General features: G+C 43.2%; 1 protein-coding gene across 1 annotated transcript in view; it reads left to right on the plus strand.

Annotated features, from left to right (window-relative positions):
- Positions 1–699: 699 nt before the first annotated feature.
- Positions 700–25514, plus strand: part of LOC306789100 (receptor-type tyrosine-protein phosphatase mu) — a gene marked incomplete at its 5' end in the record, with an annotated part of 140821 nt that continues 116006 nt past the window's right edge. Inside the window, one exon of the mRNA XM_079284888.1 lies at positions 700–772. Within this exon, the coding sequence (XP_079141014.1) occupies positions 700–772 (73 nt within the window). The remainder of the gene's footprint in view (positions 773–25514) is intronic.

A 25514-nucleotide genomic window follows, 5' to 3' on the forward strand; every position in this document is an offset into this window, starting at 1 on the left:
GCTCATGCATATCTCACATAAGACACAAATCATGACATATTTACTTATCTGGTGAGATAGACTACTAATTTCTCTATTTTGTCCCCTGCAGCAAATGTCCAGTTTGTGGTAAAGGGAAATGAAAGGGTTACCATGTTAATACTTTTCTACATATTGTGCTTCATTAGAAAATAATCATATAAGAATTCTTCCATTTTTGTTAATGTTAGATATTACTTTATGATAATCTAAAGCTGAACCAACTTCTCCCACAAGCTGGTCCAAATAAACGCCAATAGAGTGCCAGGAGGAGGAGGAGGAAGAGGAGGAGGAGGAGGGCACAACTCCGCCTGTCTGCTCTTCTACTCACAGGCGGGGGCTCACGCGCGCCCTCTACCGGGGACACGGCGCGCGCACAGCCGCTGCTCTCCTGGAGCTGCCGGACCTCTCAATCCACGCGTAATTCCGGAATCAAGACTCACTCACACATTCCTCCTCCAAGTGTGGAGCAAGCCGGCAAGGAGCAGCCGCGTCGGCGACAGTGTCCTCTCACAGCCCGACAGAACGCCAGGGACAGAGGGACAGGGCCGAAGACACTTTAGATTTGACACTAAAAAGTAGAGGTAGGATTCAAGTTGCAATAAAGAAAGAAGAGTTGCCAGTTAACCCCGCGGCTGGGGGGGGGGGCGGGGGGGTTAACGCTACGACGGCGCTGTCGACATGGATAAAGTTATCAATTGCTTGTTTGCTGCAATTGCCCTGCTGCTGTCGGCACGAGGGGAAGTTTTTAAAGGTAAGGAGGATTACCTGGAAATGTTTACACGTACAGAACATATGCGCAGTCCTGTTTTACGCTTCAGCCGCGAGACAGAGTGGACGGGAAAGGCACTGAAAGTCAGTTTGCCCACTATTTTGCCCGATACTATCGTATTATTTTACTGATAACTGTGCGGTGAAATTTGCTTTGTTTCATGTTTGTGGTGTTAATTAGCTTTGTCTGACGTGCGTGGCGTAAATGGGAGCATGTTTGGCACCGGGAAAGTAACGCAAGTTACTCAAAGGGTGGCATGTTGTCGACAAAATGAGCTTAAAATACACATTTTGCTCCAATTTGTACCAGTTTTGCCGCTACAACGCTGCCTTTCACCGGCAGTCGTTATTTCTCACCTTTTGTGCCGCTGTGCGCAACGAGCAGGTGCGCTACGGGCACCGGAGCAGCTCCTCTGCTTTCAATGCCACGATTTGCGTGACACGCAAGTTGATGGAGTTTAATGTTTGTGTCTAACTTTATCTTGATAAGTTGCTGCCTAATGTGAGTAACCGCAAGGGATCCACGCGCTGAAGTCTCGCCGCTTGTGCCGTCGGTTGTATACGGAGAGGCCATTCGCTAAGCGAGACTTAAACCGTCATTGTTTCACCGTAAACTCCCGAGTGAACTTAATCCGTAATGTCACAGTGACCATGTTGACATTGCTGTCACTTTGACGTGGAGCTAACCACCTAAAATATGAATTGTATTTGGTGGTCATGTTTTTTTCTTCTTCATCCCAGTGTTTTCCATCCTAAGTGCATAAACAATTCCACTTCCACACATCACATCAAATTCAATGTGTCATGCACCTCTACCGTAGTCTATACATGACACTTGTTTTTTTTATTTCCCTTTTTCCCACTAAGTGCTCACGAAAGACTGGGCGGTTCATGTAATGCACTTTGTATTTTTTAGCTATTTTAATTTAATTAACCGGCTTAAAAGTCTAAATGTGAATAGAACTTGCATGCACTCTGACAATACATGCTTTTGGTTGTCTCTGAAAAGTGTTTGCTTTGTCTCATTTCTTTTCGAGTTTCTCTGCAAATTTGATGGATTTGTTGTTGCATCGACTGCTGATGCAGGCCTCCCCCATAGTTACAAACACAACACTCCTACACGAATTAATGCCATTCGTACAAGGGCAACTTCGTTTGCTGCACGTCTATCTATTCAAAGCTTTGTGGAGAAAGTTCATTGGTATTACACAGTGATATGACTTATTGGAATCACTGAAATAATAGAGCAGACTTTTAGTTTCAGTGTAATGGCTGTAGATTGCCTAGGGGGACTCAATATTCAGAGTCTAATTCAGCCCCTTAAGGGGTCATTCTTTTATCTCCACTAAGGCATTATCTATGTGTAAAATGGTGCATTAGCCTTTATTAATGCCAATCAATATAGAGGCAATGAATGTCCAGTCTGAGGGTGATCCATACTGCCAATACAGTTAGAGTTGCATTTGGAAACTTGATAAAAATGTGGCCCCATGTCTGAGTGTGTGTGTGTGTGTGTGTGTGTGCAGTTATAGCTGCTGGATGCCCTGGGATTCAACAGATAACTGATGCATTTTTCGCAGAGCCTGCTGGGGGCAGCATGGCACACATATAATATGATACCAATATGATGAAGTAAAGCTGCTGCGAGCGGAGGACCACGAGTCAGACGCATAGATCAGAATTCAGATGCATTTTGGAAAGTATTGGTGTAAAAATGCCCATTTGCTCACAAGTCTGATTCAACAAAACACATAAGCTGCTGGAAAAATGACGTTTTGTTTTGTTTTTGTGTCTCCACTTTCTTCAAGCTGCTCCCATTCCTATCTGTGATCTTTGCACATAGGGCATATAGAAGAGAGACCTTCAGAAGATGCATTAAAACAGTTTTATCATAAATTAGACGTTTTTATCAAGTAGCATGATAGCCGGGAGTCAATTTCAGTGACTGAGAACCCTCTTACCCTGCAGCCCAAAAGTATTCCCAGTCCATTTGTGTGTGAGGTTCATCAGTCTTTCTCGCCGGCAGCCTCAGGACCGGGAGATTTATTGGAGTGGGCTGCACTGTAGGGCTCCCAGTGGGGCCGAAGCCATCGATAAATGTGCTCCTAATTGCATGAGTGTGTGTGTAAATATGTAAACCAGGGGAAAATCAATTGGACGTGTGTTGCTCTCTCTGGCGAGGTGACGGATTAGCCAAACGCGGATGGAGGGGCTCAATGTGAGCCTATGCATGCGGCTTCAGAGACATTTGTTCTGGAGAGTGTATGTGATGACGCCTCATGTGATAATTCGATCACGGAGGTAACCAGACCAGTCTACTTCAGTGCACTGTATCAATTCGATCACAGAGAAACAGTCCTTCGGAGGTCTTTTAATTTCCGCAGTGAAGAAAACCCTCCATGGTCAGGATGGCTCTGCATCAGTTTCATCGCCTTCCTTCATGAGCTTGTTTATGCACCTGCATGTCTGCTCCTAGTGGCGCGGTAGAGATGAACTGTTCTTTTCTTCTTCTCCCCTCCCTGTTGCATTCACAATGCCCACTGGATGCCCTAGGTTCAGAGAGAAAGCCAAAAAAACAGCAACACTATACATCACTTGTTGTGTATTGCCAGTGCTTCTGTTTTCTACATTATGAGGACAGTTTTTTTTCTTTCTTTTTTTCTAGAAGGTCTGGCCTTTGATATCTATACTCTGTCTTTTGCCCGAGCACATTCAATTCCAGGGAGCTGTGCGCTTTGTTATGTTTACCACCTTTTCCAGCAGCCATAAAACCTGCCTTGTTTTCTGATAGGGGTGAGCCGTGTGTTGAGAATAATGCCCACGCTCGGAGTGTAGAGCTGCAGTTTGTCATTGCGGAGTGACTGCTGCTGATAGCGTCCTGGTTGACCGATCCTGATTGCCATCCAAGCGGTGACTAAGGAGTAAAACAATACATTGGCTGCTTGGGAAGATAAACGGCACTTCATTTGAAGTCTGGCAATAATTTAGATCGTTTTTCACTCATGAAATGTTTCTTCTTTCCTCCTTCCTCCCTTCTCCCAGCTGACTCAGATTTAATAGAGACTTTTGTGAAAGGTGTCCTGAAGGGTGGCAGTTTCCTTTGTGTGAGCCAGTGGAGAATGAAATAAAATATGCATGATTTTTTTATTTTTTTTATTTTTTTATTTCTTTCTCGATGGCTTCAACCAATGTTGGAGGAGGAGAAGAAAAAAAAAAGCTCCATGGTGATTGATGATGGTACAAAGCAGAAAGTGAGGTGTCTACATTCTTCTGTAACTTTGCTTTTCAGACACTTTTATTGTGATGATAATGAATGCGGTGGAAACGCGTGGATTTACTGAAGCTGTTCAAACACTGCGGGTACATGTGTGAGTTCCTCGAAACGTGTCTACTGAGTTTGTCTGCAGGGCTGGCTTAAGACTGATCACAGCAGGTAGACGAGGGGGGGGGGGGGTTACTTTAAAAACGAAACTTTAGGAACTTGCACACATTGGAGTGTAGACCATTCGTTTGAAGTGACTCCTGACAGGAGTATTATCCATCCTTCACGAGTAGAGAGGTCTCGTGAAAGATATGATCACTGCAGTCTGAATCATAACGGGTCTACAGGACTTCAGTACCTTATTGTACATTGGGTGGCCTGTCCATATCTGTGCATCCCAATAATACACCCAATAAATACACCGACACTAATGTCAGTGATGTAAGTAGCATTGGTCCATTTCTTTATTTGGGGGTTAAACATTTATTTTATGCAACATGATATCACATCAAGATATTTACAGACTATCCATGTTGCAAAATGAAATATAAAATGATCTGCTGTCAGAAGCACTTGAAAGAAACTGGTGTCCTTCAAAAGGATCAAGAATAATTATTTTGTTGTTGTGAAAAATCCATCATATAAGAGGAAGAGGTCTGATGATTTGCTATCCTCATCAGACTTATTATAGCGGAATAAGAAAACACGTCGCATTCTTAGCGAAGGGCACACAGCTTGACGCATTATTCAGCGTTGTCTCAATGGGAGAAGTCAGCATCTGTTCTCTGGAAGTTGCCACGAGGCATTCTTGGAAATGTAGGAAATCAGTAACTGAAGTAGGAGATAAGGGAGGTTGAGGAAAAGTCTGAAAAAGTCAACCGCATTTCATCACAAAGTAACTTCAGAGACACCGTAAAACATCACAAAAATGATGATGCATAGCGGTGCAAGAGCAACCAAAGGTGGACTTTTCCATTCATTTAGGCAGCAGGTAACAGAACTAATGCAGAGATTAAATCAGGGATCTGTCCTCTTCAATCTTGTATTATAGACACAGTTTGTAACCCTTTTAAAATGGTACATAAGCCGGTTTGTTAAACAACTGTATTCACGTGGGACACATCCATTCATAGTTTGTGTTTACAGTCGAGGATCAGTATGATTTCCTGATAAACAGGTGATGGAAGTTTTAAAATTTACGTCACATTGTGACAGTTTTTTTTACTTCTTTAACTTCTGTGAAAAACAAACTCAAAGTGAATAAAAGTGGTATTACAGGTTGGCTTAAGAAGGTAACGGAAAGTGCAGTCTATTTGCACAGTGGCACATTTTTGTCTCTGGACACATGGGATTTCGAATTTCCTATGAGTTCGTCCTGACGCTCAGCTTTAATGTGGAGGTGTTCACATCTTCATCATGATGAGCACTGCACAGAGTGTAGCCCTTTTTAGACCCCTGTTTAGGGCACAGAAAGCAATTGGCTAGTAATGAGCTAATCCGATGCTCGGCTGCAGCACAGCTCTTTGGGAGCTTTCACTCTATGTTTTGAGATCATTGTCCTGCTGCACTGTCTTGAGATTGGTGGGGGGGGTGGCTTTGTATAAAATGGCTACTGTTCAATAAAATGAGTGTGAAATTAAAGCTCAATCTAAGGCTTGGAGATTAAATTAAAGCTGACGGCACTTTGAAATGAAGCGATGACTTTCGCGGTTGAAGCCAAAGTACAGAGCCAACACAACAACAAACATGTGACTGTGACAAAAACACCCAAAGTCTGCACTGTAAGTATGGGAATTAAGTTAAGTGCTGGCCTATTGCAGGCCCTTCAAACACAAAGTCTTACCAATATGGTTCATCATCTTCATATCCCCTGAGTGCCACTCCACATTCAATCATTAGCTGTTGATTTGCAAGTGATTTTATTTACATTCTTGAGAGGCGGTAATCGTGTGAAGTTGGTTCTCGAGGCGACTGATGTGGCTCTGTTATCCGGGAGCTCTGCAATGGAATGATAATTGGCCTTGAGATGTGACTGTGTGAAGGATGCTGGACAAACAGATGCTCTAATTATACACAGCTCCTTCTTCAAATGAAGAGGATAAAAGCTAATGAATCACACACAGGCCAGCGCAGGGGCTGCCTAATGAAGAGAGGGTGAGAGACAGAGAGGGGAGTGTTTGTAAGAGAGAGGAAGTGTTTGTGTGTGAGTAAGGCATGCCCGAACAATTCTGTGATCTCATCACCACGGAGAAAAAAGAAGAAGAAAACAACCCTCGGTAGAAAAACAACAACTTACTATGCAGCAGATCATGTTTACTGAAGTCTGCATTCGTTGTAGGTGGCTCAGAGAGTCAAGGCACCCAGGAAAATCTCACTAATTAATGCTCCAAGGGTCTCAATCGCTATTAATGGTGACGAGGACGGGAGGAGGCACCGAGCGAGGAGTAGGAGAAGCAGTTTGAATCAGTTTAAATCATTACAGCGTGTCTGCTCTATTGAAAGTTAGGCCTCATATCTGCGTACCATGGTGGATGGCAGCTCACTTTTATTCAAAATAAAAAATAAAAAAAATTGTTTTTTATTTTTTATTTTTTTGAAAAGCTCCTGCTATCCTTAGAATTAAATCTATATCAGAGACCACTGACTGGCAGTTTCTCCGATGGTTTCACACTTGGATTGAATTGACCCCGACCCCGGCACGTACCTCACTTATCTTCAAAAGCTGCCGTTCAATCAGCTCGTTTCTAATCAGCATTGCCGCCTATAGCCAAGGGGTTAGCATGTGGACTGAAATTGATTCTGATAGAGCACACTTTGATATTTAGCCTTGACATGGAGCGTGAAGCTTTAATTTCAAGTCCTGTCAAATAAAACACCTGCCACCGCTTTGACGCTGGAGTCACGTAGCTAAAAGGTGCAAAGGTTCTTGCGTAATTTCATGAATAACTCAAGTTGCCTCCTTCACGGGACAAGTGCACTTTGCTAACTTGGAGGAGACTCTGTTTCGTGCCAAAAAGATGTCCGCATAGGCGGCTGCTCCTCACACAACTGGCGGTGTAGTGTAGGTGATTGCAGTGAGAGGAGGAGGTGGGGGGCTGCTACTGCTGTTTCACCTTGTCTCCTGTTATTTATTAGGCTTCTGTCAAGGCTCAGGCACCAGGCAGGTGTACATCCCTTCTCCTCCTCTCCCCATCCGGGCCTTACGAGTATAACCGGGGGCAAAATTCTCCATTACTGTCAGTCTGAATCTGTAGCCGTCACATTAGCACACGTCACGCAGTCATTAATGCATTAGGCCTGGTTTGAGTGCCAGTTATTTGCATTGGCTTTTGCACTATTTGCCCTTGTGCTAAAAGCTGCCTTGGCTGAACCTATTGACCATTTAACTGTTCAATAACGAAGCGATCCCCGAGGATGAATCAGGCCTCACCGGTCCGGTTGAATAATGGTTATGAGGACGAGAAGAAAACAACATTAACTATCATATACATTTTCACGGTCTTTTGAGAGGGAGGCAGAGTGTGGCCACATTTTATTTATCCACTGTATGTTTTCACTGAAGCCATATCCCTCTCGCATATGATCTCACCACTAACAACCGAGGACGCCATTATCCACCCCTGTCCTCTTCGTCCTCCCAAAGCAGAATGTACCTGATTATGCTCCCATTGGTCACACTCTGGCGCCTATTTGGAGGCGGTTATCTGTTTGCGGTGGAGGCTCCTCGGGGAAGCATACGGCCGATAAGAGACTGTTGTTCTGTAAACAGCCCTCTGACCTCCTCGGGCTGGGCTCGGCACCATTTCAAATGGGTCTCTTTTGTATTGGCCCTAAGCTCAAACCGCCGCGTGAGTGATTCCCCAGGGGAGAGGCTTAATGGCATTACTGTACGCTCCGCACTGTGCGGGATGGTCACTCCGGAGCTGTCGGAGCCAGAGGGGGGTGTGTGTATGCATGCCTTCAGAAACGGAAGGAAAGAGGGAGAATAAGACGGTGGGAACGATGTTGCAGACAAGACGCGCTGTTGTCTCTTGCTGAACATTTGGGAAAACAAGGATGATAATGTGAACGACCCTTTTATGCCCGTTATCTGGAGGTAGCTTGTGGGAACGGAATTAGTTGATGATAGAATGGTGCTTTCATTGAATGTCAATCACCATTTTAGTTTTTATCCGTGTGGCGAGCTTCTTCTCACAACATGAATTACATTCTCACTTGTCCCTGTCTGTTTACTCACTGCAATCTGACACGAGACAAGTGCATTGGTCTTCTGGGGACAACTTGGCTAACTGCTGGACCTTCAACTATCATCGGCTCCACCGATGTCAGCTCCGTTTTTTAACACGCTCCTTGTTTAATTTGCCAGTGTGTCTGAGCAAACAATGCGTTGGAAATCAGTAGCCACGGGCTGTAGTCCAGTGATCTGTTGTGCTAAATCACTTTAGCGTTAAACACTGCTTCATCGAAACAACTATTGAGACGCACAGCTGCAGGGGCCCGTATTAACGACAGAGCAAACACAAAACAATAACTAGAAAAAATGAAGCTTGGCTTGAAGCTCGACTCCCACCCTGTAATCAGGGTTTGTCACGCTAAAGAAATTACAGGGCACAGGAGTCATTAGAAGTGCGGGTGCATCGCCGCGTTGCAAGCGGAAACAAAGTTGAAAACGCATGTTTTTGGAATAATGCACATCCGAGTAAAGAAACCGGTGAAAATCCGACAAGTTGATTATAATGCTAGTTCGCTGCTGGCCGGGAGGATGAATTCAGTTGGATGTGATGTCTCAGAGACTTATTGGTATCAGGGCAAAGGAGTAATTAATGTGGAAAGCCTCTAGCATTAGCTGGTTTTTCAGCAACGTTATCATCAGCCCTGCCGCAGTGCCGCTTACTGCATCACGACAAATGGCACTCCATTAAAACCAGTTACAACATAATTTACTCGTTTTTTTTTTTATATTTCTGAGAAACTATTTCAGTGAAATCTTAGTTTGTTTGAGTTCTACTTTTAAAGCAGTTTGTCCAGTTGTCTTTCTGCACTCTGTAGCCTCAAGAACTACAACTGAAATGCTCTGAACACTGTGTGAATATGTTTCTGTAATGCGTGTGAATATCATTACCCGCTGCTGAAGCCATGGTTTGACTATAATGCAAACATATCTTTTCCCTGTCCTACTAAGTCTTTGAGCAAGTCCCAGGGCTAACGGAGAATTTCCCTATTGCCGTTCCCAGATCTCTAAATGGGGCATTATTCATAATAGGATTCCAGCTGAAGGTAGGCAGGAGAGACATTCATAAAATGAGGCAGGGACAAGAAAAAATTGTATTCGCACCAGAATCATGTATTTTTTTCAGGTTTCCTGCTTTGCCACCACATAGGTTTGTTTAACCAAATGTCTATTTTGCTTGTAGTTGTGTTGCCTGCTGTTGGTTAGCATGATGCTAGCTCACAAAAATCAAAAGAAAAAAAATGTAAGACAAACTATGGAGCCTTCAACGACTAAACCTCCCTATTTCTTTGTGTAACGTTACTTAAATTTATATTGCTTGTCATGGCATTTATCGCTGTGCTTCTATATCGATTTACCATTTTCTTCCTACAAGTTGGCCCTTTGCTAAGCCCCGCCCCCTGCTGCCACTCCACCAAGCTGTCAGAGCTACCATGGAGCCCACACTGTCACTAACTGCACTCCCTGGATAAATATTATCGAATGTTTGGTAAGAGAAGAAGGGGAACATAACATTTTAGAAACTTATACCTCCTTCCAACTTCTCCGGGTAACGAGTATCCTTATTACACAATGTTGAACTGTGACTAACTCAAAATCTACAAAGCCAGCCTGAAAATAAAGAAAATTTGAACTGATAGCTTGAGAATCTATGAAGCAGAGCCGAGAGTTGTCGGAGCCTTGATCAGAGCTGGACGATGCTACGCTTTGATTGGCCAGTTTGAGGGTAAAATTGACTCATCGAACTCATTGGCTAGGTTTTTCTAGAGCCAATGAGTCTAAGGTCTTGACGTTTTGTGTCAGATTTTCTCATTCTCTGCACAGTAAAACAAAAATAATTTCATCACTTAGGTGTATATTACAAGTAATCTAGCAAATTGCTTGTGTTTCTTTTGACAGCACTTTTGTATAACATACTGAGTATGTACTACCCTCTATTCTGCAACACGTTTGTAGCCAAAAATAACCATTTCCGTGCCAGATTTTATATTCACCCTACTCATGTCCATGTCAGCCTCCTGACTTAAATGATTTATTAATTAAATCATTTCATGTCTTCATTCGAGACTGTCACAGTACTGAAGGTATATGTCTTTTTAAAAAGCCATGTAGTACTTCACTCAACTTGAGACTGACATCAGTGACATCGATGCATATAGCTTCTTTTGAGCAAACCGTAGGGAAAACCTTATTGAACATATGAACGTGAGCAGAACGGGCTGGGTTCAGACGATGAATAATTCACTCACATGAGCCCAGACTTCTCGCCGTGATACTAATATTCAACAGCACCTGTGCGTCTGAAAATCTCTCCCCTTCAACCTACCAGGTTACTTTCCCTGGGGTAAACCTCACCCCGGCATCACCCCAGCTGTGCTTTATCTCCAAACTGTCAGAATAGCTGTGCTGTGGCTAGAATTCTGTGCTGGGATGACAGAAATGTACAGAGGAAACGGCCCAGTACAGTAGGCTATAGTCTGACTCGCAAATACTGAGAAAAGTGTGAACATAATTAGGGCAGGGCATCGAACTTTTTTTGGCACTTCGAAAACAATCGGGTACCGAGCTTGTGTCGAATTTTGCTCTGGGTCCTTTTCTCCATCTAGTTTTCCACCGCAGTGTAGGCGGGATTCTCAGCTGATCGCCATAGTGAAGCCTCGACAACATCTTCAATGCGACTCTTCATTAGCAACCAAACGTCTGCAATTCATCAATTGTAAGGCACAGTTTTGCGGGCGTCGAGTGAATAAAAAAATGCAGTCGCCATTGACGGTAGCTCGGCTCGTTAGAAATGGCGGGTTTGTGCAGAATGTCGCACTAGTGACGGTTCTTTCTGACCAATCAGTGGTCTGCAGTGTTCAAACTCCACCTTCTATCGCCTCAGCTTGCTTGGAACCTCGACCGGGGCGCTATAAAAATGTAAAAAAGTCATTGATTTGTGCATAACAAGGGCAGAGCTGCCCATGAATTTGGTTTGAGATCGACGCTGAATCTTCTTCCTGCTTACTTCCCCTCTTCCTATCATTCTACATTTCATCATTCAGCCTTCATTTCTATAATTATCTGAACAAAAGATGCTCAAGCGTTGACAGATCAGCTGCGTCCGTGCGAGTGTGTAGGCGTTTGTGCACATAAACACGTAGCCTGTGTTTATAGTGTGTGTGTGTGTGTCTCTTGACGGTCCACACTTCGATGTGTGTTGTCGCACATAGCCAGTGTTGAGGTCTTTTGTCTGTGTGCTGTGGTTTCCTCCTTCCTCCCTGTGTGTCAGACCCGTCTCAGGCTTATTATCAGGGATGTGACAGAAGGCGGCAGGCAGCAGTGGCGATGCCTTAATGAAATCTGGGCCCTGGCTAATTGGTGACACCGTAGCGTGAGGGAATGAGAGAGGCAGTAACCAGACTGGCAAGACGAAAGGAGAAGACAGCGGGTCCGACCCTCGCACCACTAAATGAAGCCCGTCATGTTCATTTGTAGTACACACAGAAGGAGGGAACACCTACACTCTTCTTATCAAAATCCTGCAAATGCAACACTCCCCGCTGGTGGACCGATGATAGCCCCCGGTAATCATAGTTTTCCATCTTCTCCTTTTCATTAACCCTTAGCAAGTCTTTCTCTTTTGCTCTTAGTTTCAAAGAGCTAGATTTGGCGAGGATGAACCTTGCCCTCTTTTATTCTTGGCGCTTGTTTTTTTTAGTCATGGATCAACATAAGGAACATAAGTGAGTTGTGCTTTTAACAAAAGCCAAAAGGCTTTAATGAGAGACTACTTTTGGAAGAAAGAAATTAGTCTCTCTTCCTTCGCATTCTTCCTTTTATGAATACAAATTGCACCCTTACTCAATTTGATACACTCAGGGGTTTTCCCACTGCAGCCATATTTAGTTTTGTATGACCAATAGTGTATCGTGGCTAATGCTAGTTAAAGGTTCTTTATGTGATATTCACCTCAGTACAATAGAGATGGATGGATTTTAGAAAAAATTACTGCCAAAGAAATTAAACGGAATCTGTGAAAAAGGTGTTCTGCCAATCTATCAAGAGCTGCATGAATGCTGCAGAAATGTTATGTAGGTATCAGAGATAACAAACAAACGATAAATATCTGCACACTTAGACACCACTATGGGTTAGTGAGTTAGTATGAGTCCTTTGTAATGTGGGTTAACCAACCCTTTGAGCTTGGACTGGATGGCAGTGCCCGAGGTTGTCGGTATAGTTCTTCCTGCTTTGCCCTGGGATGGCTGCCTCAACCTCCGGCCTCATAGGAAGCCAGCTTGGCTTCCTCGTGTCCAGCAGAGCTTGAGGGCTCCTTCTGGGGTGTCAGGTCAGAGCTGACCTTTTTCTGTTGGTCTGGGGGGGGGGGGGGGGGGGGATAACGTACAGCCGCCCTCTATCTGTCATGCCCCCAGCTGTGTTTATGCTTTAGAAAGGACCACAGGGGGCTACTCCAATGTTCTGTTTGAGTAATAGCAAATGAGGTACAGTACGAGTATGAGGTCTCACACTGATACTGATGGCCCCTACTCACCCCATTTATTTCTAGCACCAATCATTATCTGTCATTGAAATTTAGAATTATGCAAGCCATTTAAAAGTTCATTATGAAAAATGACTCACTCTAACATATAGCCAGCCTTTCATTAAGTTAAAGAACTGTGTGAAGAAGTGATTGGTTTGCAGCTTAAGAAAGATTAATCCAGAGACTAAAAGGTGTTCAAATCCCTGTCTCTCCTCTAGCTTCACTGGTTCACATCTGAGGCTAAGCTTGCGTCGTCCCATAAGATGGCGATGAAAGAGCCGGGTGCTTTGACCATGTTGTTTTAGACCCGTACATGTAATGACCTGATCAAACATCCTCTGTGCTCACGGGCTGACAAACACCAAAACAAATCAGATTTCCTTCTACTTCACTTCTTTCCCTCTGTGACAGATCGAGCCCCAGTCTGTGATCTGGCTGTCTTCGAATGCATGGGGAGATCAAAGCAGGCAAAAAATCATTTACATAAAAGATTATGTATGAGTTGTAATTAGCGCCTTCTTCGCCAGTGACAACAGAAAAAGTCTGCGATTTTGGCTGTAAGATGAAACGAAGGTGGGGTGAGATTTATAATAACCAGGTCTGAGCTTTAGTGCCACATTTTTAATTGAAGAAATCCCCCAGAGATTGTCCAGCTTTTCCAGGAGCACCTGACCAAAAAAAAAAAGACAGATTAGGATTAGTCTTATTAATTTTTGTAAATGCATTCACGCACATTCATTTTCTCCAAGATAATTACGTGTTTTACTTTGAAGGCTCCTGATTTCATATGCCCAAGTGTGCTGCTGCAACTCCAGCAGTGCATGTATCCACTCAACTCCTTCCTCTAAGAATTAGGTTATTTACTCCTCCAAATTCTGTTCAAAATCATGTGTATAGTTGTCGTATTACATCAAGGTACTAGATTATGATTTGGAGTGAGTGATGCAAGATGATTGCTGTGGGCAAAAATGGATTTGTGCTTCACTCACACTGGTACAGTGGGTACCATATTTATGGAATGTGGAGAATTTGTCAGAAGATGTCAATTGGCAAGGCTGCAAGAGAAATCTTTTTTAATGTGTCGGTGCTACAGCATGTCATTAGAGGCAATTTCGCTGCCACAAAGAGGGTCAGCAGAGGGGGTCACATTGTTTTGTGTGCTCATCGGACTATTATCTAGAATTGTGGACGGAGACAATTTTTTCAATTTCATAATAATCGTCGTAAGTAGCTTGGCAAGGCGGAAGTTCATCTCGCACCTTATCTCGCACTAATACACTAGCACACACACTACGGAGCAGAGACAGTGGCGAGGAACAGAGCCTTATCCTCCTGTGGGAGGAGCTGACATTTACTCTCAAAAATTCACCTTTGGTTTCTGCCTCTGGATTTACGATATCACTCGTATCTAGATTCCATCACAATGTTTCATTACCGTTTCACCCCTACCAGTGTGTGACTTTCTGTCACGGCTTGTAAGATTTGCCCTCCGAGAGTAAAGATTGAGTTGTCCGAATAGTTTGGTCTTGCACCGCTGATGTGTCCTAAAATGTGCGCAATATGCAATCATCGGGCAGATGTGCATTGGCATTTTAGATGTGTGCACGAGGCCTGCATCGAGGCCTCTCTTGCGATGGAGTTGGACTGGATCCCAAACAATCCGCTGGCTGCAGTGGTGGAACATTCCAACCCCTGCGCTTAATTAATGTTTCGCCCGACTTGCTCCAATTCTGTCAATCCCTAATTCCAGGAGGGATATTATCCTTTGCCCGTTAATACGTTTTTAAACATCTTTTTCAATTTACTTGGGGAATATGCAGAGATTTGCTGAACACATTTAATATGTCTACACTATCACTCTCATAGGAGAGAGTCAACAGCAGCTGTCTTCCGGGCATGATTTTCCAGGAAAAAGTTCTTAGCTGTGAAGTCTTGTCCTTTCCTCGTCTGTGTTCTTGAATCAAAAATAAAAGTGGTCTCCGAATCACAGGGTGTAGTTACAACTCTATAACAGATTGATAAGGGGCAGACAGCACATTTGTTGCAAGACAGAGGCAATCACCTGACCAAGCCCTGGGTTGTCTAATTTGTTGAAATGAATGTCAATGTAAAACGGCTCCCACTTTTAAGTCCAGAGACGGGCTGAATTCCGCCTCAGTGGGCATGCATGACGTTGATGTCCCCTAATGTCTGCCAGCACACACTCTGATACTCGGTATAATGAGGAAAACACTTGAAATACAAACATGCACGCTCTATTAGACAGATCACATTTTGTTGTTGTGAGGTCTGGAACAAACGAGTGAATTTTGGTGCCAACAAAACAAAGGCAAATTGACTGAGATCTCCTAAATGATACCAGGCGTGGCAAACAGGCTGCAATAAGCCTTTTTTTTTGTGTACTCACTGCATTCTGAACTCACTGCGGGAGAGAACTGTACAGTAATAATGTCGGTGGTCTTTTAACCTCTAAAAACCAGTGGGATTGGTTTGTGATTTGAAGAATCGGTCACTTTAACCAGCTGATGGAAAGTTTAATTAATTGCATGAAAAACTTCAGAGGTACAAACAGAGCTTGTAAAATGTAACAAACTGAGAATTGCGCCATTCACTTGTTTAGGTGAATCATACTCCTTTAGCATCGATTTGGTGATTGCAGGTCAAGTTAATGTATTTCTTCATTTGAAAATCACAACTTTGTTTACGACAACCTCTATTCTTACACGTTTAGATACGGGAAAACCTGACTGGAAAGATGGTTCGGTCAAAACCAGTTTGAAAAGCTTTCTAGAATCCAAGGCTTCAACACATTCAAATGTCTATATTTCAGTGTGAAACGGGTCCCAACTACCAGTGGAAAAAACAAGCATTGAACTTTAACATTTCAACCTAAATGTGCTCATTTATAAGCTACGCTTCCAGATGTGAACCTTAAATAATTCTTACTGTGAACCTCGTAGCGCCTGTGATACCAACATGGCAGAGGCAACCAGCTGTGGCCCACCCCTGTTCCCTTGCATGTTCTCCTCACGCTAATGTTGCCATAGCCTGAGGACATGGCGCGTGCCTCCGGAGGCGAGGTATCTCCGGCCCGGAGACAGATCTGCGGAGACAGGGAACACTTGGGAAGACGGATACCTCAGCCAGGCGCCTGCTGCCATTTAACAGTCTCACCCTGCTCTGAACTGACATCTTCTGTTTTACCACATCTCGTCCGACTCGTCGCCCCTTGCTCTGCTGCTGTCGCCGTAAACTTAAAAAAAGAAAACACGGCACAGCGTAGTCCCAAGCACAAACAGAAACCTGTGGCCTCACAGTATATATATGCCTTTGAGTTGCCCTTCTTCTGCAGTCAGCCAGACTTCTGATCCTGCGGAAAGTGCGACGCAGCCCTGCTCCCAAAGGGAGAGCCGTGAGCCCGATGAGCTACCCGTGGCCAGGCCAGGTGCTTCTTTCGGAGTCACGGGTGCGGCGCAGATCTGCCGTACCACGGGAGGGAGGATTGACACCCGGCAGCGCGACCACACAGCTTAATCCTCTCTCCACGAGGGCCGAGCTGAAACACTCGTTCCCCTCCTCGCTCAATCCTCTGACAAAACAAGGGGGTTTTGTCAGCCACGAGGGGTGTTGCAACCCTCTCGGTCCCTGCCAACGGAAGCGCTATTACTGCCTGCCAATGCCCCCGGGGGGGAAAAAAAGAATACCCAATATGCATATTATTCTAATACCAGCAGTCAGTGCCTTGAATTCCTCGGCATGATAGCATAATGAATGCGGCGCCTTGTAGGTTCCTACATAAAGCTGTTTTGCCACTTGGATGAATAATTCATGCTGGCCCAGAGGCAATGAATCAACCGGGCAAGAACTAAGAAAATTAGCCAACAATTAGTGTTTATTTATGGGGATAGTGTGTTTTCCTCTCAATCCTAGTGCCAAAAAATATATAAATGCAAAGTGAAGTTTTGGCAACCCCTCTGACTTTGGGAATTCAAATGAGCAGAAGGGAGGAGAGGAAAAGAGGGCTTGACTGTTGGATGAATCAGATTACCCCCATGTAGCCCCCCCCCCCTTCTCAGCCGGGTTATTAGACTCAGTGACACCTGTCTCAGCCGGCCTCCAGACATACAGTATCAGAGTCAGCCTCTCAAAGCAGATTGATTGAATCTCTCGGCAGATGATACGTAAGGAACTTTGTCGATTGAAGGGATGTGATGTGAGGTTTTAATGCTGTCACATGTGAGCTAAACCTCTCTCTCTCTCTCTCTCTCTCTCTCTCTCTCTCTCTCTCCCCCCCCTTGGAGCACGCAGCCCCCACCTCCACCATCTTCTCCAACCCCCTCCCCCCCGGCTGTTCCTAGCCCAGCGCTCTGGCATTCTGCCCAGATACATTGGTAGTCGTTAGTTGTCACTGGAACGATGTGACACGTCGCTCTGATTCGCGGGGCCTGTTGTTGAAAGTGATCGTTGCTGCCAAGGAGAGGCCCTCACCACGGCTAAATGGACACTGAACAGCATGTGAACAGAGAGATAAAAATGGCAGGGAGAAAATAAACTAGTCTAGCTTGGCTTCTCGACACCGGCATCTTTGGGGCTGCTGAGCTTTGCAGAGGGTGTCTTAAAAAAAGATTTAAGACAAGATTTCAGTTTTTTTTTTGTCCCCGATTTTCCATTTTATTTGTCCTTCAAGTTCAACCAATCAAGCTCCGCCTGAAGCCGAGTGCTTCACTATTTAAATTTGCCAACATTTGAAAAGTTAGTTTCTCAAGGTCAATGAGTGGAAAAGATATCTCCAGTCAATTCAATGAAAGACAAACACATGAGTGAAGGATGGATTTTTATAAGAATCAGACAAGCTGTCGACAGGAGGATAAAAAAAACAAAAAAGAGACCCTGCCAGATATTCATGAGGACAACTCTCAAGCGTCTGCGCTCTCCTTTTCTTCCTTTGTAAAGCTTTGATTGTGAGGAAATGCGCTGCTGTGTATGTCTCGTCCAAAGCGCTTTTCTCGAGCTTCAAATGTGGAGTTTTCAGTGCTGCAATGAGTCAGACATTGTGTTGGCCAGAAGATAAGCGAGGCCAGGTGACAGACAATGCCTCAGCTTCCTCTGACTTGTAGGATAAGCGAAGAACTGAGACCAAATGTAAGACGTCGAAGCACAGTTTAGACAAAATGCAGTTGGAAGAAATTGGATTTTTTCTTTTTTTTCACATGTAAAGCATGACCTACCACTGTTTTGCCTGGTACCTGGTACTTGAAGTTGTTGAACATGGATTGTAAATGTAGCCAGAAATATTGATGCTGCTGCCCTTTGAATGCCTTTATTATCCCTTTGTGCTGCTGTGTTTTTAACAGGTGTGCCAGTATGCTCCACTCTACTGCGTAATCTGTCAGAGACCACATTTACATGCAGAGAGCCCTGTTACTTGAGTAATCTGGCACTTGGCAAGAATAAGGTTCAGTTCTAAGAACTAAGAGAAAAGTAGTTGTTGATGACGTTGTTCCCCCCCCCCCCCCCCCCCTCTATATTAGAGACAGTTTTATTGATTAGGTAGTTGGCAACCAGACATTTTTATACTTTTTTTATTGTCATCATCCAAGCTAGAGGCGTGACTCTATAAATGGTGATATCGGTGTGTTGTTGTTTTTTGTTCCACCACCTTGGTCTGGATGGAAATATCACATATTCATTACATGTCAAATATATAATATTTTTTTAGATCCTTGAGGTAAATATTTTTTGTTTAAAATGAAATATCCTCATAACTATGGGATGAATTACCACGCAATTTGGTAGAGACATCATCGTTGGATCAAGACTTCAGCTTGTCCATTACTGTGGTTTGTGACAGAATACCGACAAAACGAATGCTATTCCCATTCCCTCAGTTGTACTTTGTGTTTAGTGCTTAATAATAACATGCAATGCTAAACTAAGATGGCAAAAGTGGTAAACATTGTACCCGCTAAACAGGCATGTCCCAAATCCATAGTACATGTTAATTCTATACCGTGTGTAGTAATTGTCATAGTATGCTCATTTAGCAGTTGGTAAACAATGATTATATTCCAACAGGAAATGATACAGTACAAGTGACGCTTGATGTTATTCAAACTGCAGCTTTAGAAAGCTACTACCAAATACACATCTCACAGAAGCATCAACATGTTATTCCTATGATTGAATACATATTTATTGGTTTTACAAGTTTTTTTTCGAGCTCTTTCACTCCCCCCCCCCCGCAAATTATTTTAGTTTGTTCAGCTGTGAGCTGCTACGTTCCAAAAAGCTGCTTGGAATCGATATGGCTTTGACGTTAGCATTTTGCTCAAAGTGGCTGTTGAATATTACTTTCGTGAATACTATATGCCCGTTGCCAACTAGCTCTTGGCGTCACCTTGCTTCTTAAAATCTTCTCTTTGATTCAGCCTTCACTCTAACTTAGCATTTGATACATTTATAGCATTACGTAGAGATTCTTTCCCTGTTTAAGTTAAGTTTGTGAAGTTTAAAAAAACCCATTTGAATCAGAGGTGTAACGACAGAGGGTGTCTTATATTATGCAAATTATAAAGCGTTGCAGACCAACTTATGATTTCAGGTTATATGAATTAAACTACAGACTTGACTCTACCTTTGTTGTTGGTAAACTGTTCTATTAGTGGGAAGGACACGACAGTTTTACGTGAATATTCTGGCAACGAGGAGACCCAGTTTCAGGGTATCAAAGGCTTGTGTAAACAGCTTAACTCAAATAAGACCTTAACGGCTCTATGGCCCACAGCCAAGTCGCTCCTTGCAGGTTAGCGTAACCACTACGTTGCAGCAGCCACATCACCGTGACAAATTGCTGTGGATTTCTCGAACGTGGTGATTTTAAATACATCTAAATTTCGACTTCTTGTAAAACATTCCTCCTGTTTTAGCTGCTTGCTGTCAGATCTGGTTGTTTCAGTCGAGCCGTAGTCAACTTGTCGCCTTATTTCAGTGTTCCCGGTGTCATCTTCCATGCTATGGAGATGATGTGATGCTGTTATGAGTCATGAATTACTGTGCTATCATGTCTTCTCCTGAAACCCCAGGGAAGACAGCTCTTGTCACAAGCCATTGTGGTTTGTTCCATCAGACCGATGTCTAAGTGCCGATGTTGTGTTCTCAGCCACTAATTAGGCACAGCCCTACAACCCCAATAACACAATTATATCTGGGGCTGCTGCTTTCCTCCACACCCACAGCAACAATGAATGAACTACAGGTTAATGAAATGTGTGTGTGAAATGGAAGATGCCTCTTGAAAAGTTTCAAACTAATTCATTAAGCGCCGAAGCCGGAGGCACAAGCCACAAAAAAATGATCCAGCACTAAATTTAACGCTTACGTTGCAACTCCTCACCTTAATCATTAGAAAATGAAAGCTTGTGAATGTCAAAATGAGGCACAGCTTGTTAATTGTATGCACAAGATGGATAATACCTTCATGCGTGTGTCTTTTTTTTGAAACACAGCTGAATGTTGACGTTTTCATTTTTAAGGAGCGAATGCGTCCCAGGCGCCAGTTGTCGTCATATTCAGATCTGTCATGTCGAGGCTGTGGGAAGTTTGCCAACGCTCAATCTGTTGGATACGTTTGTGTTTTTGTGCATTGTTTGTTTGTGTATGCATCGGGTTTATCCCACAGAGTGTTGGTTAAAAGTTTCCAGTGTTTGTGCTTCACAGAATCCATGTTTGTATTTAGAACTAAAATTCCTTGTTGGTTTTTTACTTAAACATCTGGATGTTGGAGTTCTATCCACTCTGACCAGTCCAGCTGACCATATTTCGTGTCACACCATAGTACTCTCTCAAATTCATCCTGCCATATGGAAGGCACACAAGGTTAACGAACAAGCTGCGTTTCTGTTGTCACGAGTGGGAAATAACTTCCTGGTTTTCTTCCAGTCTCCATCCAAAGAGTCAAAATAACAGATGAAATAACATTTACTCGCAGAAATATGTTAATGTGAGTCTTTATTTACTCAGGCCATCTGATGATTTCCACTACTGTTATATATTTATGGGAGGTACACAGCAACACCAGCTGCACCATGTGTACCTTTCTATAGCTTTGTGTGTGTGTGTGTGTGTGTGTGTGTGTGTGTGTGTGTGTGTGTGTGTGTGTGTGTGTGTGTGTGTGTGTGTGTGTGTGACGAGCCGCACCGATGAGAAAGGCAGACTGGAGTGGTGGATGACTTCAAAATTGCAGCACATTGTATAAAAGCAAGGGATGGGTGACAAATGAAAGGAAAACCAACGTAAAGTCTCTTAGTCAGGTGTTCTGTCTAACACGGTTTGTGCCGCTCATGTGTTACCATTCAATTCCAGTCACATAATTAAGAATGTGATTTCCTGAAAAATTATTACCTAGTGATGTTTGAAAAAAAAAAGATATTTTCTTTTTTACAACACGATCTTTTGAGCAACTCATCCCCTGTTTTTCTCTCTCTCTCTCTCTCTCTCTCTCTCTCTCTCTCTCTCTCTCTCTCTCTCTCTCACTCACTCACTCACACACACTCTCATTTCTTTCACTATTCTGGATTAGCAGCATTCAATGTAAACTGATCCTGGCTTGGAACCCTTCAGATAAAGAAGCTAATTTCACATAAAGTGGAACTCTTTCTTTCATTTCAATCGCTTTTCGTTTGAACGGTTTCTTTGGTCCAAGTGTCGTTAAATATTTACCGTCTCTTATTTGATCTTCTCACCGTCGTATTCATGACAGCCACAAGCCCTGCAGCATTAGCATGCTGTCCCAGTTGATGATGTCTGTGACATTTCTGAGACCATGTCACAATAGCCGAAACATGGCAGTGAGTGCTGCAGTATTTGCGGTGTGAAGGAAGGCTTTGGCAGCTCTCCTTGTTTTATGATTGATTCAGCTCTTCTGGCCAAACCAATATAGGCGGAAAGGCCTGCGGGGTGGTCGAGCAGAGCGGACGGCACGGTGTGACGTTTGACTGGATGAGACGTTCTCCTGTAACGCAGGAGTATTGTGAGTATCGTGACCCTTTCTGGTCACTCACACGATGACACTTTCTTAGAACGACCTCAGGGATCAGAGAGACAGATTGACAGATTAGCCTGCAGGTGCTGCAAATATTTAAAAAAAACTACTTTTTCATCAGACTATTTTGGCATATTTAATAATGCTCAATTCCGTTGAGAGATTCACCTGCTGTTCGAGAAAATTACAGTGCATTCACTAAATTACACAAGTGACATTTCAAGCTGAGACAATACAAAGTGACTGATGACTAACACATCTCTTATTTAGACACTTTAATTCAGGGCTGCAGTTGCTTTGGCTGCAGAGATGTATTCATACCTGCAAACTTGTCGCTTTTCGGCGAAATTCGCCGTTTTGAATCAAAATATATCATCCACGTCAATCGTGTAGATCCGTAGAGGTTTTTTTTCGTAGCACATGCTGCAGTATGTAATTATGGATATACGTACTCCTACAGTGTATTTATTCAGAGCCAGAAAGTGTTTGTGACGGGTTGACCAGTTCACCGCGCCACATTAAATTGAGACAATGTAAATGCCACAGAAATATGTTTACTGAGTTACATTCACTTTTATCACTTACAGACCTACCAAACTTATTTTTTTCTGATCTACTGGAGAAAGTTTTGGACAAACGGCAGATTATTTAAAATGCAGCAGCATGTGCACTGCCCAGAAGAAGAAAGCACACGCATGTCTATTTTTAAGCCTCTTTGTTGCTCGACTGTTGCTTTTTAGAAAATAGTTCAAGAGTTTCCTGGTATTGGTTTTTGAATTGCTCAGTGAATTAGCACTGAATGCATGTTATTAGACTATTTCAGGGTATGTATGTAGTATACGTTCATTTCTAGACTTCTCAGATGCTGGTCCTCTCTGATGCTGGTCTTCACTTATAGTGATTATAGCATCACACTTGACACTTAATTCAATCTTAACACATTAATTCTTTAGTCCAGTATTCCTATAGTGAATCTGATGTGTATTTATAGATATTAATATATATTATATTAGTTGATGATAAAGGTTCTATCTTTGAGTGGAAGGTTTTATAGAGGTAGATGTTTGGTGCTAAATATGTCTGTAACTAACAATTATTTCCATAATCTGCAATTGATAATTTAATCATAAAATACAGCGTTATTTGTTCTATAAAACACCAGAAAAGATGAGAAAAAAGGTCCATCACTGTTTTCCTAAACCCATGACGACGTCTTCAAATGTCTTGTTTAATTGTATGACTGCTTCTTTCAGCTTCTTTAATATTACCTGGAACCAATTCAGATTAGTTCGCTTCAATCTGCCCATTTTCTCAACTCACGGGACCCGACTTCTTCTGTCCGCATGCGGCCCTCCTCTGTTGTAAATTCCTACTTCCATCCGGCTAGAATGTGCTTGCACTATGACTTTGTACGGACGTTTGTCACACTGTTAATGAAAGAACCTGCAGTGTAACGAGGGATCAGAGAGGTGCTGTGCCTCAGAAGTTTGTGTGCTCTGTACTAATACCTGCGATCATTCACCCGGCTGGCACAGTACAGCTAGATAGTAATATTCTCCTGCAGGGGACACGACAGAAGGCTGCCGTGATTGGAGGACCAAAAGTCTCCCAAAGGAGCACCCTGCAGGAGCTTGACAACCATCTACCATCTACTTTCCTGTGATGTGTTGGGTTTTGATTGGACACTTAAATCAGAAAATAGGTCACGAGCAGTCATACAATAATTGGATTTAAAAATTAATAATATTAATGAGAATGAGGGAATTCCTTTGTTTCCTTGACTTATTCATACCACTTAACTGTATCTGGATTGATAAGAAACCAGCTGAAAAGTCTCTAATTTGTCTGACGTTATTCTGCCACTCACTGTACAGAGGTGACACATGCACGCATTATCATATTAAAAGTGGGTGGGCTGCACCGAGTTGAAAGTTGAAGTTTAAAAAAAACTGAATCAGATTTAAGCTAAATGGATTTGCATTTACAAAGCGCCGAATTTCCTAGTCTTCCGACCAGTCAAAGTGATTTACACTGCATATCAACATTTACCCTTTCACACACACTGATGGCAGAGGCTGCCATACAAGACGCCAACCTGCTCATCAGGGTCTAATCGAAATGCTTCACTCATTTGACATGCGCACTTGAGGAGCCAGGAATCGATCCACTGATCTTCCGAATGGTAGTTGTTACGTTTGTTGCTGGCGGGACAGTAATCAAACAATGCGCAGAGAGACTTCAATATGATAAGATATCAAACCTGAGACAATAAAGGTGAGGGGGGCAACAATTATATTTGAAGTCCCTCGTGGAAATTACATCCTTGTAAGGACAAATTAAATATACAATATGATGACAAAACAATGGCCCCTGGCAGGAATGCAGTGCAACATGGACAACTTAAATAGTGGTGACGTATTTTTCAAAATACCACTTAATTTATACATAACTTTCTTATCCGACTGCAATAACAATCAGATCGGTGCATCCCTGATTGTAGACAGATCGATGGCCAATCGACTGTGATTCTGGGCAGCATTTTGACACCGTGGTAATGGACTGAGTTGCCAGTTGCATAGATGGCTTGAGGCTACAGAGACAAAATCATGTGGGTGAGGCTTTACAAAGGAGATAAATGTCATGGTAAATGCTGTTGGTGATCAATTTTGGTGTAATTATCTACAGTCTTAAAATATCATGGCTGTAAGGACTGGGGCTGTAGTTAAACACAGTAAAGGCCTTTACACACCGGCGGCGTGACGAATAAACGAAAATGTGAAATACTGTGAGTATTATGCATCAGAACTGTTCGTACGACAGTTGCTGCACATTTTCAATAAAACATTTGTACATTAATGCTATCGATGCTCTTGACCCAGAGCGTCTAGCAGCAAAATTGTCGGAGTGAATTTGAGTTCCCTCTGGCAAACTGTTTCACAGTGTACTGTGCATATCTGGGGCTTTTATTGTGAAAGGTAAGAACAGAAGGAGTGGATCTGGTCTGCGCTGCCTTTGTCTGTTGTAAAGCGTAGTCAAAGTATGCAGTCTTGGTTTGGAATACGGAGCCTCCGTGTTGTTGTGCAATATAGTGGATGTTTTTTAATATGTCCGTTCCGCACAATGTGATTGGCTGATGCCTTTTTCTGCGAAAACTAAGAAAAGTTTACCTTGCTCTGAAAAAAGAAAATTTCATATTCACTTTCTGTGTGAAAGTACTCGTGACAAAAACAGTTCCAAAAAATATTTTTCCGCATGTGAATTAATCGCACAGAGAAAAATGCCCCCTGTGTGTAAAGGCCTTCAGATTCATCCCACTCGTTTTTGAGATTCACACTGACCGGTCTTCAGATTCTCCCGTTGCCAAGCACAACAAGACCTCGGCACACGCAGTACATTTGAAAAGGGGGGTTCAGTGCCCCATGCCTGTCCATGTTGGCTCCCCCTTATCCGGGAGGATTAAGCCTGGCCGTGGAGTTTTCCTTTCAGGTATGGCTGATTTATTGGGCTTCAGCAGAGAAGCAAAGGGTCTGAATGTGTTTTGAAGTGTGCAGGTGAAGACCCCAAGACGGCACTTTGAAAAAGCTCCCACTAGGATAGAAATCTCTTCAGCCACACCTGTCAAGGCAGGGTTCAGCTCCACACGGTAACCTTTCACCCGGGCTGGGAT

Source organism: Melanostigma gelatinosum (assembly GCF_949748355.1).
Source record: "Melanostigma gelatinosum genome assembly, chromosome: 15".
Lineage (NCBI taxonomy): Eukaryota > Metazoa > Chordata > Actinopteri > Perciformes > Zoarcidae > Melanostigma > Melanostigma gelatinosum.